Below are 17068 nucleotides of genomic sequence, written 5' to 3' on the forward strand. Positions count from 1 at the left end.
CAACTCCTGTTGCAAAGCCAAGCCAGACAACACAGCCACACTCCAACAAAGGAAGGGGAGCAGCACAATCACCCCCCATTCCAATGCCACTGTATGCAGTGGTGGGGGATAGAGGGGAACTTTAGAGGCCACTCTCCACTCCCCCCTGCCCAGAGACCTTGCCAGGGCTGTGGCTGCTCATGTCGCTCCACTTTTGTTCCTGCTCACAGTGGGAATGCTTCATTTTTTCCTGCATAGATCTGCACCCAATTTAATGTTAGGGTTCTGCTTTTGATAGGTTAATCACCCACCTTACGTCCCAGTTATTAGCATTTCCCTGAGCGGGTTGCCATGGTGCTCTGCGGTTTATCCTGTGCCGTTAGTTACTGAGATTTCCTAACAAATATCCTAAAATATCCTCCGCTGGTTTGTGGTTGCTGATCAACATGGAACCCTGGCCTTAGGAGATGGGCAAAACTGCTTAGGCATCAGTTTGGTGACTCCAAGCTGCACGTCCACCGCTCTTCTCTGCCAGGTTCTGCTGGCACAGGCAAACACCAGCCCTGGGGCCACCCGCAAACCCCGTGTGAGCAGGGCAAGCAGCACAGGCTGGTGGCAGGGTGTGCTCGATATGTTGATGCCATCCTGCCTCTGAACTCCCCTTCCTTGGGGTGATGTGATGACCAGGAGGAGCTCTCCAGGCTGCGGGGAGGAGTGGTGATGGGGTGGTGACCCCAAGGCAGCACAGACCATTCTGGGAGTGGAGACTGGGATGGAGAAAGGAACAAGGATGCAGATGGGGATAGGATCACAGATGTGGATACAGATGGCGATGGGGGCAAGGGACTGGGATGGGAACAGGATGCAGATGGAGATGGAGACTAGGATGGGGAAGGGAACAAGGATACAGATGGGGATGGAGTCACGAATGTGGATGCAGATGGAGACAGGGATGGGGACTGAGTGGGATGAGGATGAGGATGGGGATTGGGATGAGGATGGGAACAGGGAAGCAGACGGGGATGGGATCACGGATGTGGATGCAGATGGAGACAGGGATGCGGCGGCGCCGCGGCGCCTCCTGTCCCGGCGCTGGAGCCGGTGCCCACCGGGGCGGTGCCGGCGGAGCGGGGCGGGAGGGCGGTCCCGCTCCCCCCGCTGCGGTCTCGGTTCCCATGGCGACACTTCCTGTGGCAGCCGAAAGCGGTAGTGCCGGGAGCGCAGGGCCGGGCCGGGAGAGCAGCGACAGCCGCGCCGCCGGCCGGGGATGCTGCGGGGCCGCGGGCCGCGCCGGTAGCGCGCCGGGCCGAGCCGGGCCGAGCCAGGGATGCAGGGCAAGAGCAAACTCCTGGTGGTCCACAACGGGCGCATGGTGAGTGCCCGGGGCGCCGGTCTCCATCCCCCGGGGCTGCCCCGCCCGGCGGCGCGGTGCGAGGTTCGGTACCGGGCGGGCAGGGCGTCTGTGGGGCTAGGTATCGGCTGGAAAGAGGGTATGCCAGCCCTGGTCCCACCTCCCCAGCACGAGCAGGAAGAGGGATGTATGGGGCCAGGAAATAGGCAGGCAGAAGGGTGTGGGACTGGGTACTGGGCAGGCAGGGGCTGTATCGGGCTGGGTACCAGGCGGGCAGGGGGTGTGGAGTGGATAACGGGCAGGCAGAGCGATGTATGGGACCAAGTAACCGGCAGGCAGGAGAATATGGAAAGCATAGTAGGCAGGCAAGGAATCTCGGTGTGGATACTGTGCAGACAGAGGGATGTATGGGGCCAGGGAACAGGCAGGCAGGAGGGTGTGGGACTGGGTAGCAGGCAGTGCAGGATGGGGCTTGGGTTTTCAAAGCAGGCAGAGATGTAGAGGGGTTTGGGGGCAGGCAGCAGTATGTGGGGCTGGGTAGCAGGCAGGGACATACGGGGCTGGGGTAATGAGCAGCAAGGGTTTATGAAGCTGCAACAGGGCTGTAAGTGGAGATGTGTGGCACTGGGGTAATGGACAAGCAGTGACCCATGGGGATGGGGCACAGGAGTCAGCAGTGCTGTGGTGTTTAGGGCTGGGTGGCACAGGCAGGGCAGAGCTATGTGAGTGTGGGCAGCAAGGATGGATGGCAAGAGCAAGGAGCTGGCAAGATAGGGGTGCATGGGGCTGGGATAAGGGGCATGGCGGTGGCATGTGGCATGGGGTGGCAGGAAAATGCGGGGGTGGGATAGTGCTCCTGGAGTGTGTGGGGCTGGGATGGGGACAGTCAGAGAGTATGCGGGATAGGCTGGGGTGTGTGGGGCTGGCAGGGTGGGGGGCACTGGGCAGGTCAAGGGCACCTACTTCAGTGAGGGCATCACTTCAGTGTGGCCCCAAGGAGGTGATGAGAGATCTCCCTGCTTGTTGTGGGTCCTGGGGCACTCCATCCCTAGAGCTGGTATCTGGGGCAGCCCAGCAGGTACTGCAGGGCACCCTGTCCTGCTGTGTCCTGGGCTTGCAGCATCCAGTCCCTGGTTTTGGGCATCTGCCTTCCAGTAGCTCCAGGCTCCAAGGAAGGAGGGAGCAGGCAGTTTGCCTGCCTAGGGCTGTGGTTGTCCTTCCTTCCCTCCCCTCCTCCCCTCCTCTTCCTGTGCTTCTCTCCTCCCCGGTTGGTTGAGGTGGCAGGGTTACATCTGATACCATCTGCCCTTTCCCAATTGCTGGCCTGGCCCCAGGGCACAGGGAGGTGGTAGAAAAGCTGTGCACCCCTTGCAACCCCCTATCCTTACTCACTGCCTGTGATTTGGGAGCCCTGTGTCCTGCCTCTGCCAGGATCCCATGTCCCTTGCTCCTGGTTTGGACCGGGCTTGCTCTGAAGCTGTTGCCTGCCTGGGCACCTCTCCACCAGGCTGGCAGACTCTCACCTCTCTTCTTTCCACCCCCCAGGGCCCGGCTGTGTCGGATGGAGGTAAGGCTGCTCTTACCCTGGAACGGGAGGCCAGCATCATCTTCAGGGGAGGGGGAAGCGCACAGCCAGCCTGGTGCCAGGTCCTGTGGCAGCACAGGCTATGCCATGGGCGGGTGCATGGCCAGGCCTGCAATGCCAGGACTGTCCATACCCCCCCATCCCTTCTGCATAGCCCTGTTGTTCCTGTCCATCCCTGTGGCTGCTCAGCTGGCACCTTTGGGTGCTGAGGGCTGAGGGGCTTCCAGGGCAAGCCGAACTGGGTACCAGCCATCTCTGGGTTCCCTAAGGGAGTCTGTCTGTCTGTCTGTCTCACTGTGAACTGGGTATCTCAGATGGTCCATTTGAGATGGCCATCTCAGCCCCAGTTACCTGTGCTTTAGACAGGAGAAGGGTGGGGAGCCTGCCAAAGCAGCAGCCTGACACACCTCCATTTCTGTCAGCTTTACCAGGAGAGCACTGCTTCCATACCTTTACCTTCTGTTGCAAATGACCCCTTGCTTCCAGTTGCTCACCAGTCCAACCAGTTCAAAAGCCAGGGTTGCCCCTGGGAAATTCCATCTTTTTGGATACATGGTCACCCTGGGTTTCCCCTAGGGAGGGTTTCCTTAGGATTAGGAGCTGAGGGTGACAATTTCTGTACCCTCCACTTGCTGTGTTTGTCCCTCGTCATGGACAGAGGAATAGAGGAGGTGAGTTCAGGCACCTCTGTCCATCTTCCAAGTTCCCTCTGTGCCGTTGTGTTCTCCATGTCCCTTCCACCCCGGTTTCCCTCCTGGGTGGGTGCCTTCCCCAAGGCTCTCTTCCCCTGGGAGATGAGTCACAGGTGGAGTCACGGTGACACCCCACCGGCGGCGGCGGCGGGGAGGACTGCCAGCACTGGCAGGGAGAGCTGTTGTGCCTGGAGGTGCCAGCTGTGGCATCATGGTGCTCAATCCTCTGAGGATGCTACTGTGATGCTCCTCGTGTTCCCTTCCTGAGGGCTAACCAGCTCCAATCAGGATGGGGTAGATGAACTTGCTGCAGACACAGAAGGCTGCTGGTGCTGGGGAGTGACGCTGGGGGACAGGGAGACAGCCAGGACTGACCCTTTTTCTCTCTCAGAGTTAAATGCCTCCAGGGCCCGTGGCAGCAACCACAGTGTGAATAGCCTGCCAGCACCAGCCACCTGTGGCTCCACACAGGGGTCTGTTGTCAGCTGGGCCGAGTCCTTCGAGACGCTGCTGCAGGACCATGTGGCCGTCACGTACTTCACTGTGAGTGCCACAGCCCAGGGCTTGGTCCCCACTCCCATCCACTGCTGGCCACCAACTGTCCCACAGCCATGGTGCCACCAGGCCAGCAGCTCTCTCTGCCCCACAGGAGTTCCTCAAGAAGGAGTTCAGCGCTGAAAACGTCTACTTCTGGCAGGCATGTGAGCGCTTCCAGCAGATCCCAGCCAGTGACACACAGAAGGTACATTCTCTGTGCAGTCTGGGTCACCCAGCTGCTGGGAGGGACCTGGGCAGAGCTGTCCAGCCTGTCCTGGGGGGCTAAGCAGGTTGGGGGCTCTTGCAGGAGGAATAAACAGATGGATTTGGTGTACATCGGAAAAGCTATAGCTGGGATCATGCCCCCTGGAGCAGGATGTGCTTCCCCAGCCCAGGGTGGCCAGAGGGTGGCCAGTGCTCCTGGAGGGACAGAAGAGATGAAGGGCAGAGCTGGATTGGGGATCATGGGAACAGAGCCAGGCAACCACGGGGGATGGTTCCTCCCTCAGGTTGTACCTCTGCAGAGGGACTGGCGTGTTGTGCCAAGAGCTTGGCTCTGAAGTCCAGCTACTGAGCTGGTCCCAGGAGAAGGTTGATTCCTGAGGGCTCAGGTGACTGCAGGGGTGAGCCAAGGGTGGCAGCAAGGAGGGGATTCTTGGTCTCAGCCTGACCCCCCTGTTCCCCCAGCTGGCCCAGGAGGCACGGCGGATCTACGATGAGTTCCTCTCCAGCCACTCAGTCAGTCCTGTGAACATTGACAAACAGGCCTGGATTGGGGAGGACATGCTGGCCACCCCCTCCCCAGACATGTTTCGCATCCAGCAGCTGCAGGTATGGGCAGCACCTGTACTCCACCTGCAGGATTGGGGAGGGCTCCGGGACCATCCCACATATCACCCAGCATCACTGCTTTCACCATGGAGCCGTGCCAGAGGGCAGTGGCCAGAGCAAGGTGTAGGTGGGCAGGGGTCTTAGGCACATGTATCCTCCCTTTCCAGATCTTTAACCTGATGAAGTTTGACAGCTACACACGCTTTGTGAAATCCCCACTCTACCAGGCCTGCCTGCGGGCAGAGAGCCAAGGTCAGCCCCTGCCTGACCTGCGGCCCCACTCCCGCAGCAGCAGCCCCCCTCCTGACCTCAGCAAGGTGAGTGGGGGGGAATGGGGAAGGAGGACATGTCCCTTCAATGCTGGGTCTCTTCCCTGCTGCTCAGACCAAACCCAGCCCCAGGCTGAGGACAAGACAAGCAGTCAGGGGACCAGGGAAAGGCAAGGGGAAACCTTGGATGTCCTCATGCTGAGATGCTGCTCAATTCACCCCAGAAGTCGAAGCTGAAGCCGGGCAAATCCTTGCCACTGGGTGTGGAGACAGCGGGCAGTGGTGCCAACCACAGCCCCCGCCGGTCCTTCAGGAGGGCAGAGCGGCGGGAGCCCTCCTGGGCAGGTAAGTGCTGTGCTGAGCAGGACAGAGGGGCCACACCACCCCTGAAGGGTTCCCACCACTGTCCCTGTGTCTGTCCTAGATGGGGGAGAAGGTGGCAGGAGCGCTATGGTGTGGCGGGAATCCCAGGGCTCACTCAACTCCTCAGCCAGCCTGGACCTGGGCTTCCTCTCCTCGGCCAGCACAGCCACCAGCCCCTGGACAGAGGTGAGTTGTCACTGCACCGACCCCGTGGTATTACAGTGCCACTGGTCAGGCTCATCCTGTCACATCCCTCACTCAGGGCCAACGGAAGAGCCTGGGGGGCAGCGAGGCAGAGCTGCCAGCCAAGCCCATGAAGTACTGCTGTGTGTACCTGCCCGATGGCACGGCCTCGCTGGCCTCTGTCCGGCCTGGCCACTCCATCCGCGACATGCTGGCAGGGATATGTGAGAAGCGTGGCTTCAACCTCCCTGACATCAAGGTCTACCTGGTGGGGAATGAGCAGGTAAGGCAGGCAGCAGGGAGTAGGACCCCTGCCAGGCAGACCATCCCCATGCTGGGACCATGTGCCACTCTACTGGCTCTCTCTTGATGGTTTGGCTCTTGCAGAAAGCGCTGGTGCTGGATCAGGAGTGCTCCGTGTTGGCAGACCAGGAGGTGAAGCTGGAGAACAGGATAAGCTTTGAGTGAGTGAGAGTTTCAGTGCTGATGCTCTTGCTCACATGGGTCCAGTCCACATCATGTGTGGCCACCTATGGTGCCCCACACCCAGTCCCCCGTGCAGTCCTGAATGCTCCAGCCCTGCCCCGGCCTGTCACAGCCTTTTCTCCCCCTCTTTAGCCTGGAAATCTCCTCCCTCAATAAGACCATCCGCATCACAGCGAAGTCAACCAAGCGCATCCGGGAAGCGCTGCAGCCCGTGCTGGGGAAGTACGGTGTGAGGATGGAGCAGGCGCTGCTGCGGCGGGTGAGGCTCGGGGGACACGGCCCCAGCCCCTTTGGTGGGGGGAGCCACAGGTCTGGGGCTTGGGAGAAGGGCTTCTGCCTGTGACTAGGTGGTGGGGAGCAGCGGTCTGTGCTGGGGGCAGCCTGTGGGCTCATAGAATCCCCATTTTTGGGACGGGCCATGGCATCCCACTGTGGGCTGGGAGGGACCGGTGGTGTGGTGCCCCGTGAGCCAGCGGGCTCTGGCCAGGGAGCTCACAGGTCTTCAGCCTGGCTGCCTTTGCCGTGCCACAGTGAGTGTGACGCCGGCTGGCTGTTCCTTTTGCAGCAAGGTGAGCTGGCTGCCCTGGACCTGGAGAAGCTGGTCAGCACGGTGTCTGCTCAGAAACTCGTCCTGGAAACGCCAGCAGGTAAAATGTCCTCCCTCCCAAACCATGTCCCCTCAAGCCATGCCACCCTGAAGAGTGCTCACAGGGCTAGGCTGCTTTCTGGTGGCCGTGGCTCCTGCTCCCTGGGATGGGCTCCATCCTGTCACTGGCCAGGCCAGGACCAGGATGCTGGGATGGGGTGCTGAGCATCACTTCCCTTGCAGACGTGCGAGTGATGGAGAGCGCAGAGGCTGCAGCTGCCCCTTCTCCACTCCGAAGTGAGGTGAGCTTAAGATCCCACCAACCCTGGTCCAGAGATGCCCACACAGCTGCTGCCGTGGTCCATGGGGAAGGTGGGCCCTGGCACATGCTGCGGGGCTGGGCAGCAGGTGCTGAGGTGGGAGCCAGGCTGTGGGAAGGCAATTGGAATGTGAGATGGGGGGAGTGCCACCTCCTTGCCCCATGGCTGAGAGCTGGGCTGCTCATGGCAGGAGGGAAGCCCAACAGGAGCAGAGCCTGACACGCGGTGGGAGATGCCCTCCTCCTTCTCCCGGCCACGGTCTTCAGCCACCATGAACCTCAACCGCCGCACGTATGACCTGGAAGGTGAGTCCTGGCATGTCTGAAACCTGAGGGGCTGGGGCAAAACACAGGGTGAGGGATGCAGGGCTCCTGGTGTGCTGGGGATGGGTGCAGGGTCCCATGGGTGCTGGCATGGAGCAGGCAAAAGGTGCAGGTGCTGTGCCTGGGACATGTTCAGGGTCATATCAGGTGGAGAGGGCAGCCGAGGTGTTAGGACAAACCCCCAGTGCTGGGCTCAGGTGCATGACCTGCATTTCCTCAGGGCTGGTGGAGCTACTGAACCGTGCCCAGAGCTGCCGGGCCAACGACCAGCGTGGGCTGCTCTCCAAGGAGGACCTGGTCCTGCCTGACTTCCTCCAGCTGCCCGTGCAGGATGACAGTGCCTGTGAAGGGTCGAATCAACCCTGTGCTGCCCACCCAGGCTCTGAGGGAAGCAGCCATCCACAGCCTGCAGAGCCTGCACTGGCTCAGCCTTCATTCGACCACAAGTTCTGATGAGTCCTGCTGCACATCCCCACCTGATGTGTGGTACCCCCAAGCCATGCCAGGGTTCAACATGGGGTCTGACCAGCCCCTGCCCTGCACCGCCGACACTGCCTGGACCACAGATTCATCCACGTCCTGTCCCAAACTGTCGTGTCGTGTCGCTGTGAGTGGCTGAGCAGCTGCCATGCCCCTCCATGGGGTCGCATCCTGGTGCACGTCAAGGGAGTCCTGTACATAGTTTGAATCCCTGTTGCAAAGCACTTTGCAACATCTTGTGCATGCCTGGCACTATCCTGCCCAGTGCCTCTGCCTGTGGCAGAGCTGCCTGCCCAGCATATCCTGCCTGTGCCGGGCTGCCACAGCCCCACTCACCATTTGGGTGGGGAAAGCACCCTTCCAGCTGAAGGGTGTGTAGGATAGAGAGGGCGAGTGGGGTTTCAAGGCAGGCTCCAGCCCTGAACTCTGGTTCAGAGGCAGGCAGGGTCAGGATGACATATACCTGGAGCTGAGAGTCAGATCCAGTCCCTGGTCCTGTGGAAACAGGGCTGTCCCATTCATGCGTGGATCCACCCTTCTGGGGGAGGGTGAGCATGGCCCTGCCAGCCTGTGCCCTGGGCAGGTCGATACTGTCTGCATTGCCTGAGTGTGGCCTGATCCTGCCACAGTAGCTCTGCTGTGGAGGAGGGCACATGGTTCCTGCCCTGGGCAGACAGAGGCAGAGCCAGAAGGTTGTGCCAAAAAAGCCTCGCTCCTCCCCGCCAGAGACCCTATGTGGGTGGCTGCTGAAGCAACTTACAAGAGCAAATCCCCTTAGACCCCCTGCCCCATCCCAGCTGGGGCTGAGGGTGCTCAGCCTCAGGGACAGGTCTGCCTGGTGCCTGAGGAATGCAGCACCCCTGGGTGCTGAGCACCTCAGCCTGGTATGCAGGTGACCAGCATGTGTCCATCCTGTCATTCTTGCCAACAGCTCTGCTGGGCTGTAGCTTTGAGCCCGGCTCTGGCAGTCCTGCAGGTCCCCATGCCCAGCAGCCTGGTGTCCCCAGTGATCTCAGACATGGTCTGCAATAGAGACAACCCCCCAACAGCAGCCAGGAGATCCCCCCAGCATCTGTGTGTGCCAGGGCCCTTCCTGGCTGTGCCTTCGGTAACCGCTCCATCACCACTGTCTGGCCAGAGGCAGAGGGGTGGCCCAGGGCTCCCAGGCTTGCCCAGGGATGGGGGCAAGGCCACCCAGCCCCATGGTGCCACAGCCAGCTGTGGTCCCACAGCCCCAGTCAGAGCCCCCCTGTGTCCCCATGGTGCTGCTTACTTCTGTCTGTGGTGTGAAACCGGGGGAAATAAAGAGCATTGCCTGGATGTGCATTCCTGTCCTTCCTCTGTGGCTAAGGCCAGATGATGCTTTTCCCAGCAGCAATGTCCCTCTAACCTTCCTGTACCCCACAGAACCCTCTTGGGACCAGAGCAGAGCTTGAGCCAGCCCTCAACTTCAGTGCCACCTAGATTGGCAGCAAGGGGCAATGCCAGGAGCTTGTTTTCCCAGCACTGCTGACGGAGTAGGGGAAGCTGTAGGGCCGGCACGACCAAGGACTTCAGCCTCAACCCTGTCAATAAGTGACAGCCAGAGCTGCCAGGGCCTCACCAGGTTAATGATTGTGGGGGCAGCTGGCCAAGAGCCCCCGGGTATGGGGCAAGTGCGGACACCAGCCTCCTGCCCACTGGCTGCACCCCCTGGGCAGAAGGGTCCCCAGGCCCTGAAGAGGCAGGACATGTCCCCTGCTGTGGCTCTTCCTGGGCATTCAGCTCCATCAGTCTGTGACTCAGTGGAGGAGGCTCAGTGATGCTCCAGGAATGGCAGGAATGTCCCCAGCCTGTCCCTGAGTGCCCTGGAGTACTCAAGGAGTCTTCCCTTGCTGCTTTCATACAATTGCCCCTGGCTCATCCATGGTGATGGGTCCTGGGAGTGCCTGATCCTGGGGAAATGGGATGTGGCAGCCATGCGGTCTCTCTGTGCCTACTGCCACAGGCACTGGGGCTGGAGGGGCATTTGTCCCCTGTCTCTCCTGCAGACAGATGTGGACATGAGCCAGCTGGGTGTCCTGTGGGTGGATGGAAACTTGGCTGGAGGTGCATAAGCAGCAGGTAATCATAAACAGCATCGAGGAGGTGGTGAGGGCAGTGGTGGTCTCGCTCCGCTCCTGCCCACCCTGGCATCAGACATGCCAGGAAGATGCTCTGCCCTGGCAGCGCTGCTGGGCTGAGCCGGGCTGCGTGCCACCATCACACCAGTGACAGGACACAGGGATCGTTCTGGTGTTGACGTCACCCACCACCAGTGCCCTGGGGGTGAGGACGTCCTGCGCTGGGCTGATGCTCCGGTGGCTCTGAGGATGGTGGATGCATGCTGGGCTCAACTCTGGTTTGGGATGCCCTGGCAGCACTAGTACCAAGCCCTTCTCCTCCTCCTGCTCTCATGCAGTGGATGAAGCACCCGGCACCGAAAGATGGAGAGCTGAGGGTGCTCCGGCATCACCTCTCGGGCACTGGGCTCCAGTACTGCCCCAGGTTTGCTCCTCACTGCAGCAGCTGCCACTTGCCCAGGCTTCGGGCAGGCGAGGCGAGGAGTGCCGGGTACCCCAGGGCCGCGTGCCCCATCCTGCTCCAGGGCCGCAGCAGACGTGAGATGCGGACAGGTTACCCATTAACTACAGGAATTTCTGGGGAGGAGGTGAGCATCGAGCGGAGGCGAGGGGCAACACGGGGCTCCTTAGACTTTGCTCTTGGCGTGTGTATAAAGGGCCGTGGTGCCCCACGGGCCACTTCGCTGGAGGGACGCGTGGATGCGGCATGTGGACACGGCTCTGCCCTGAGTGCCCAACCAGCCTCAGGTGAGCTGGGCCCTGGGCAGGAGGAGTCCCCTTCCCGCATCCCCTGGGAGATCGCTGGGGTGGTACAGCAGTGGCTGGTGGCCCAGGGGACCATCGAGTGATGGAATGGTGCTCCTCAGTGGTACCAGTACTTCAGGGATTCGGGGGAATGTGGCAGTCAGTGTAGCACAGCCACGGTGACGCGCGGCCACCTCTGCTCAGCCTCAACAGGAGTGATGCTGCCCTACCGGAGGGAGAGCCCAGTCCTGCCCCACTGCCCAGTGCGGGGAGGAAGGGTGGTTCATGGGCCCCAGTTTGCCTACTGCCCCAGCCCTCAAGGTAGGTGCCTCCAGCCTTCCTCCTCCTCTTCCTCACCTCACCAGGCTCAGCTCTGCTTCTGGCCAGATCCTGGCCCAGGCGGTGCTGGGCTCTTCTCTGCAGGGGGGTCACCACAAGGACGGGGCTGTAATGTGGGTGACCCCTCTTCCCAGCTCTGCATCGGCTGCCGGGTGCCCACACCTACCCCTTCACTGTTGGTCCTGTGTCCTGCCCTGACCATGGCTTCCCCTGCCCCGGCTCCCCAGGGCGCCTGCGCGAGGGCAGGGAGCGCTACGAGCTGGATGTGCTGCCCTGGCAGGGGCCCCGGCTGGGCTTGGACGAGCTGCAGAAGCCAGGTGAGACCCTGTGAGTGGTGGGCATAGAGCACCTGGGTTGGGGAACACTCCAGAGACCTGCTGGAGACACCCAGGGGAGCTTGGAGTGCCAGGAGTGTGGGGTGCAGGATAGGGAGAGGAGTGTGGGGCAACACTCAGCTCTCTGAGGTGACGTAGGAAGAGCTGAGGGACAATGGAAGCAATTGGCACAAGGCATTCCAGGGTGAGAGGAGATGGAGGGGACCCAGGGAGTGGTGGCATAGCTGGGGACGAGCCCTGTGCTGCCGGGGGCCAGGAGGATGGTGTAGGGCTGTGGGAGCCCAGGGAGCCAGGGCCATGCCACAGCAGGAATTTAACATTCTCTCTTGTCTTGCACAGAGCTCGGGTGCTGGGCCAGGGTCCAGTCCATCTGTGTCTCCCTTCTCAAGGTGCCCCTGATGTTTGGCTTCTTGTACCTCTTTGTGTGCTCCCTGGACGTGCTCAGCTCTGCCTTCCAGTTGGCTGGAGGTAGTAAGGTGGCAGGGACTCCTTGGAGTCTGGTGGCACCTGCAGTGCCAGCAGACTGCTGCTCACATTCTTTTGCAGGCAAGGTGGCAGGGGACATCTTCAAGGACAATGCCATCCTCTCCAACCCTGTGGCTGGGCTGGTGGTGGGCATCCTGGTAACTGTGCTGGTGCAGAGCTCCTCCACCTCCACCTCCATCATTGTCAGCATGGTCTCCTCAGGGTGTGAGTGTGCCACGAGGTTCCTGGGGACCTGAGGCTGGGGGACAGGGTGGCTGGATGGGGTAACCCTGAGCAGAGCCATGCGAGGCACAGGGTCTCTCTGTCCCCAGTGCTGGAGGTGCGCTCTGCCATCCCCATCATCATGGGCTCCAACATTGGCACCTCCGTCACCAACACCATCGTGGCCCTCATGCAGGCTGGTGACCGCAGTGAGTTCAAACGGTGAGGGCTGCTTGGGTCAGAGGACACCTGGGGGGCTGGGGGCTCCTCCCCACAGCCATCCCATGCCAATGGGCTCCTCCACTCCGACAGAGCCTTTGCCGGTGCCACGGTGCACGACTGCTTCAACTGGCTGTCAGTGCTGGTCCTGCTGCCACTGGAGGTGGTGAGTGGGTACCTGCACCACGTCACCCGCCTGGTTGTGGCCACCTTCAACATCCGCAGCGGGAAGGATGCCCCTGACCTGCTGAAGATCATCACAGAGCCCTTCACCAAGCTCATCATCCAGGTCTCCTCAGCTGTTGTGTTCACCAGCGTGGTGTCCCCAGGCTGGTAGCGGTCCCCCAGCACTGGTGTCCCTTTGGCAGTGGTTGTATCCAAGTGTCCCCAGGCTGGCAGTGGCGTTCCGATCCCAGTGAAGATGTCCCCAGGCTCTGAGTGCTGTTAGCCCCCAAGAGCCTTCACCAATGTCTATTGTTGCAGCTGGACAAGTCGGTGATCACTGGCATCGCAACAGGGGACGAGAGCTTGCGCAACCGGAGCCTCATCCGTGTCTGGTGCGGCCCTACATCCCCACAGGTGAGGGGTCCGTGGCCCTGCTGGGGCCACCAAATAATCCCATGGAGGAGGGGTGGGGAGGGGCTGGCTGAGGACACTGTGGAGCCAGCTGCAGCACACCCTCTCCCTGCAGATGGCTGCTGTGGGGCTTGGGCCCCCCCCGAACTGCACGGCCCCTGGGCACTGCAGCACTAAAGGCATCGAGATCCTCCACAATGTCACCAGGCAGAAGTGTGAGTGGGTGCGGGAAGCTTGGGCAGGGCTGGGGCGCAGGACATGGGGCTGGGGAGGTGCAGGCAGGGCTGGGGGGCTGTACGTGGGATGGAGCAGTGCATCCATGATGTGGGGCAGGGCTGGGAGATGTTGGGGCTGGGGTCCAGGTGTGGGGCTGTCTGAGGGGCAGGTTTGTGAGCGGGGCCGGGCCAGCCCCAGCCCCTTGCCCAGCCATGCTGTGGGGCAGGCGAGCATCTCTTCACTGACACACCACTGCCCGACCTGGCCGTGGGGCTGGTGCTGCTGGCCGGGTCTCTCGTCGTGCTCTGCACCTGCCTCATCCTCCTCGTCAAACTCCTCAACTCCCTGCTCAAGGGGCAGGTGGCCAAAGCCATCCAGAAGGTCATCAACACTGGTGAGTAGGACAGGGACCATTTGCCACACGGCCACTCATCCCCATTCCCACCTGCCATCCTCAGACCTATCCCTGGTTGTCCCTGCCTTCCATCCCTGCCTGTCCCTGATCCCCACTCTGCTTATGGCTGTCATGGCCTCTGAGTGTCCCCTTCCTCTTTCCCCAGCCACTGGGCTGGCTTCATACCCAAGCTTGACCCCATACCTAGAGCGTGGCCCCACAGCCTCTCCCCAGCACCATGTAGGAGCTCTGGGCTGCTCCTAACTGATGTGTCCATGCCCATGTCCATGTTTGTGTCCACACCCGTGCCCATGGCCATGCCGTGGCAGACCTCCCACACCCTCTCAGCTGGCTCACCGGGTACTTCGCCATGGTGGTGGGTGCTGGGATGACCTTCGTGGTGCAAAGCAGCTCTGTCTTCACATCAGCCATCACACCCCTGATTGGTGAGTACCAGCCATGCCTGGTCCCCTGCCAAGTACTGGTCCGTGCTGTGATGGCCTGGGGTTGCTATGGCACTCACAGGGATGGGAGGAGCTGTGCCTCCTTGGGAGAATGTGTGGATGGCTCTGGCAAGGAACAATGGGATGGGATGGGGTGCCTCTCCCACAGGTCTGGGAGTGATCAGCATTGAGCGCGCCTACCCGCTGACCCTGGGCTCCAACATTGGCACCACCACCACCGCCATCCTGGCCGCCCTGGCCAGCCCAGGGGACAAGCTGGCCAGCTCCTTCCAGGTACATGCAGCCTGGGGCCACAGCTGCTCTGGGGGGAAGCCCACGTGCCTAGCCCAACCAGGATGCTATTCCTACAGATTGCTCTTTGCCACTTCTTCTTCAACATCTCTGGCATCCTGCTGTGGTACCCACTGCCCTTCACCCGCCTGCCCATCCGCATGGCCAAGGCGCTGGGCGAGCGCACGGCCAAGTACCGCTGGTTTGCCGTGCTGTACCTCATCATCTGCTTCCTCCTGCTGCCCTCCCTCATCTTCGGCATCTCCATGGCGGGCTGGCGGGCGCTGGTGGGGGTGGGCGCACCCTTCCTCGGCCTCCTCTTCTTCGTGGGGCTGGTGAACGCACTGCAGGCGCACAGCCCTGGCCGTCTGCCAAAATGGCTGCAGACCTGGGACTTCCTCCCTGCCTGGATGCACTCGCTGCAGCCCCTCGACCGGGTCATCACCCAGGCCACCCTCTGCTGCACCGACCGATGCCGCAGCCCTGAGGGCTGGGAGGAGCATGAGGGCCCTCCCAGGGACAAGGCCAGGCTGGGGCTGGACAACCCCGTGCTCTCCTACCCCGAGGAGATGCCCAGCCCCACCATCCGGGTGGGCTCCCCTCGCCCACTCCCACATGGTGCTACCCGGCTGTAGCTGGTACCACACACCTGGGCTGCTGCTCCCGTGGCCGCTGGTTTCTGCCATCCCTGCTCAGCTGGTGTTCAATAAAGGCCGAGTGCCCATGCCCCAGGGTGTGTCTCTGGCTCGTGCATCTGCAAACCCTGTGGAGCCACAGCTGCAGCCACAGGTGACAGACACCCATCATCCTCCCCCTTTTCAATGCACTATCACTGCTCAGCCTGGCCCCAGACAAGTGCCAGTGCTGGGGATATGCCAAACGTGTTGCTGGTGCTGTGGGGCACACGCTGAGGATGCCACAGCTAAACCCTGCACTCTGCAGAGAGCTGCACCGAGGTGTGTCATGGGCAGCTTCTTCCACTGATCTCATCTCCAGAGGGCTGAGTTGGCAGAGTCCATGGTGGCCCACTGTGTGCCACAGCAGCATGTCACTGAGCGAGGTACAGCAAGGGGCAGCCAGCAAGGTGCTGGGGTGCTGCAGTGCTGCTGGGCTGGGGATCAGCAGGATGTCAACCCAGCATAGCCAGGCAGTGCCCCTGGCCCACCAGGCACCCTGGCACCCATGGCAGGAGCCCTCCTGCCACGGTGACCCTGGAGGGAGCCCTTTAAGCGTTGGCAATAACAACTTCTCCCATTGCCCACGGATGTTTGGGCTCCTGCCAGTGATATCAGCCCATGCTTCCCTCCCTCCCTCCCTCCCTCCTTCCCGCCCGCCCTCCTCCCATACTGGGACTAGCAGAGCCAGCAGCACTGCTGTGGGAGCCTCTCTGTGTTGCCGGCACTGCAGCCATCCCACATGCCCAGCCGGGCGACCACTGGGCCAGAACAACCTCTGCCTTGCCACCAGACCGGGTCAGTGCAGGAGCTGTGGCAGCCGGGACACTCCCCTGGGGACACAACAATGCTGGGACTGCGCCCACATCCGCCGTGGGGCCGGTGAGTGGGCTGGGGGGACACCCCATGAGGCTTTGTCTGCCTGAAGGGTCAGGCCAGCATGGAGCCAGCCAACGCCCTTTCCAACACCTCCAGTAATGGCAGTGACACCAGCAGCAGCGCCCCACACTCGCCTGCAGCCACAGGGCTCATTCTGCTGGCCGCCCTGGCCGTCCTGTTGGCCACGTTGGTGGGCAATGCGCTGGTGGTGGTGGCCATCTCCACCAGCCGGGCTCTGCGGGCGCCACAGAACCTCTTCCTAGTGTCCCTGGCTTTGGCAGACATCCTGGTGGCTGTCCTCGTCCTGCCCTTCTCGCTGGCCAACGAGGTGATGGGCTACTGGTACTTCGGCGGGCTGTGGTGCAGCCTGTACCTGGCGCTGGACGTGCTGCTCTGCACCGCATCCATCGGGCACCTCTGCGCCATCAGCCTCGACCGCTACTGGGCCGTCACACGGGCGGCGCGGCTCAACCTGCGCCGCAGCCCGCGGCGGGTGAAGGGGATGATCGGGGCAGTCTGGGCATCGGCGGCCCTGGTGGCCCTGCCACCGCTCCTGCGGCCACGGCCAGGGGGCCGGGAGTGCCAGCTGAGCCAGGAGACCTGGTACGTGCTGGCCTCCTGCACCGCCTCCTTCTTTGTCCCCTGCCTCGTCATGGTTGCCGTCTATTGCCGCATCTACCGCCTGACTGCCCAGCGCACGGCCACCCTCCTCGCCACCCGCTCCCCGTGCCCTGCCAGCAATGGAAAGGTGTCAGGAAAGGTGTCAGGTGTTGGGATGCCAGGATGGCGGTGCCGGAGCCAGAACCAGAGCGTGTTGCTCTGCCGGCGGCGGCTGGTGCGGGCGCGGGAGCGGCGCTTCACCATCGTGCTGGCCGTGGTGATGGGGGCCTTCGTGCTGTGTTGGTTCCCCTTCTTCTTCACCTATAGCCTGGGGGCTGTCTGTGGGGAGGGCTGCCATGTCTCCAAGCCCCTCTTCAACTTCTTCTTCTGGATTGGCTACTGCAACAGCAGCCTCAACCCCCTCATCTACACCCTCTTCAACCGGGACTTCCGTGCCGCCTTCCGCCGGCTCCTCACCATCCCACGCCAGCCCCGCACCTGAGGACCTGCTGGGACACCGGGGAGGTGGCCCCAGCCTCACTAACTGTTGGCAGCACCCGGCTTCAGCACAAATTCTGGGCAGC

At 61.9% G+C, this 17068-nt stretch overlaps 3 protein-coding genes across 3 annotated transcripts; all 3 read left to right on the plus strand.

Annotated features, from left to right (window-relative positions):
- Positions 1-1209: 1209 nt before the first annotated feature.
- RGS14 (regulator of G protein signaling 14) lies at positions 1210-9305 on the plus strand. The gene is made up of 15 exons (XM_032702883.1): positions 1210-1351; positions 2876-2897; positions 3999-4150; positions 4257-4349; positions 4832-4975; positions 5143-5292; positions 5469-5589; positions 5669-5793; positions 5870-6073; positions 6178-6254; positions 6409-6535; positions 6842-6923; positions 7106-7164; positions 7373-7487; positions 7726-9305. Exons 1-15 carry the CDS (start codon positions 1307-1309, stop codon positions 7956-7958), a joined length of 1749 nt encoding a protein of 582 aa, XP_032558774.1. The 5' UTR covers positions 1210-1306; the 3' UTR covers positions 7959-9305.
- Positions 9306-10582: 1277 nt separating this feature from the next.
- On the plus strand, positions 10583-15062 carry SLC34A1 (solute carrier family 34 member 1). Its single transcript, XM_032702884.1, has 14 exons — positions 10583-10674; positions 10762-10834; positions 11036-11152; positions 11305-11487; positions 11845-11973; positions 12052-12195; positions 12303-12414; positions 12505-12700; positions 12895-12990; positions 13103-13202; positions 13430-13597; positions 13927-14043; positions 14210-14334; positions 14412-15062. Exons 1-14 carry the CDS (start codon positions 10630-10632, stop codon positions 14964-14966), a joined length of 2160 nt encoding a protein of 719 aa, XP_032558775.1. The 5' UTR covers positions 10583-10629; the 3' UTR covers positions 14967-15062.
- Positions 15063-15945: 883 nt separating this feature from the next.
- On the plus strand, positions 15946-16986 carry LOC116794305 (alpha-2C adrenergic receptor-like). The gene has a single exon (XM_032702887.1). The coding sequence runs from the start codon at positions 15946-15948 to the stop codon at positions 16984-16986; it is 1041 nt and encodes a 346-aa protein (XP_032558778.1).
- The last annotated feature ends 82 nt before the right edge of the window (positions 16987-17068 follow it).

Source organism: Chiroxiphia lanceolata, chromosome 15 (assembly GCF_009829145.1).
Source record: "Chiroxiphia lanceolata isolate bChiLan1 chromosome 15, bChiLan1.pri, whole genome shotgun sequence".
Lineage (NCBI taxonomy): Eukaryota > Metazoa > Chordata > Aves > Passeriformes > Pipridae > Chiroxiphia > Chiroxiphia lanceolata.

What these genes read in the sequence shown, in the direction of transcription:
- LOC116794305 (XM_032702887.1), top strand. Translation starts at nt 15,946, where the DNA reads ATGGAGCCAGCCAACGCCCTTTCCAACACCTCCAGTAATGGCAGTGAC.
- SLC34A1 (XM_032702884.1), top strand. Translation starts at nt 10,630, where the DNA reads ATGCGGACAGGTTACCCATTAACTACAGGAATTTCTGGGGAGGAG. An exon ending in GAGTGCCCAACCAGCCTCAG is followed by an intron (nt 10,835 to 11,035) that starts GTGAGCTGGGCC and finishes ACCTCTGCTCAG; the next exon opens with CCTCAACAGGAGTGATGCTG. An exon ending in CAGCATGGTCTCCTCAGGGT is followed by an intron (nt 12,196 to 12,302) that starts GTGAGTGTGCCA and finishes CTCTGTCCCCAG; the next exon opens with TGCTGGAGGTGCGCTCTGCC.
- RGS14 (XM_032702883.1), top strand. Translation starts at nt 1,307, where the DNA reads ATGCAGGGCAAGAGCAAACTCCTGGTGGTCCACAACGGGCGCATG. An exon ending in TGGCCGTCACGTACTTCACT is followed by an intron (nt 4,151 to 4,256) that starts GTGAGTGCCACA and finishes TCTGCCCCACAG; the next exon opens with GAGTTCCTCAAGAAGGAGTT. An exon ending in CGTCCTGGAAACGCCAGCAG is followed by an intron (nt 6,924 to 7,105) that starts GTAAAATGTCCT and finishes CTTCCCTTGCAG; the next exon opens with ACGTGCGAGTGATGGAGAGC.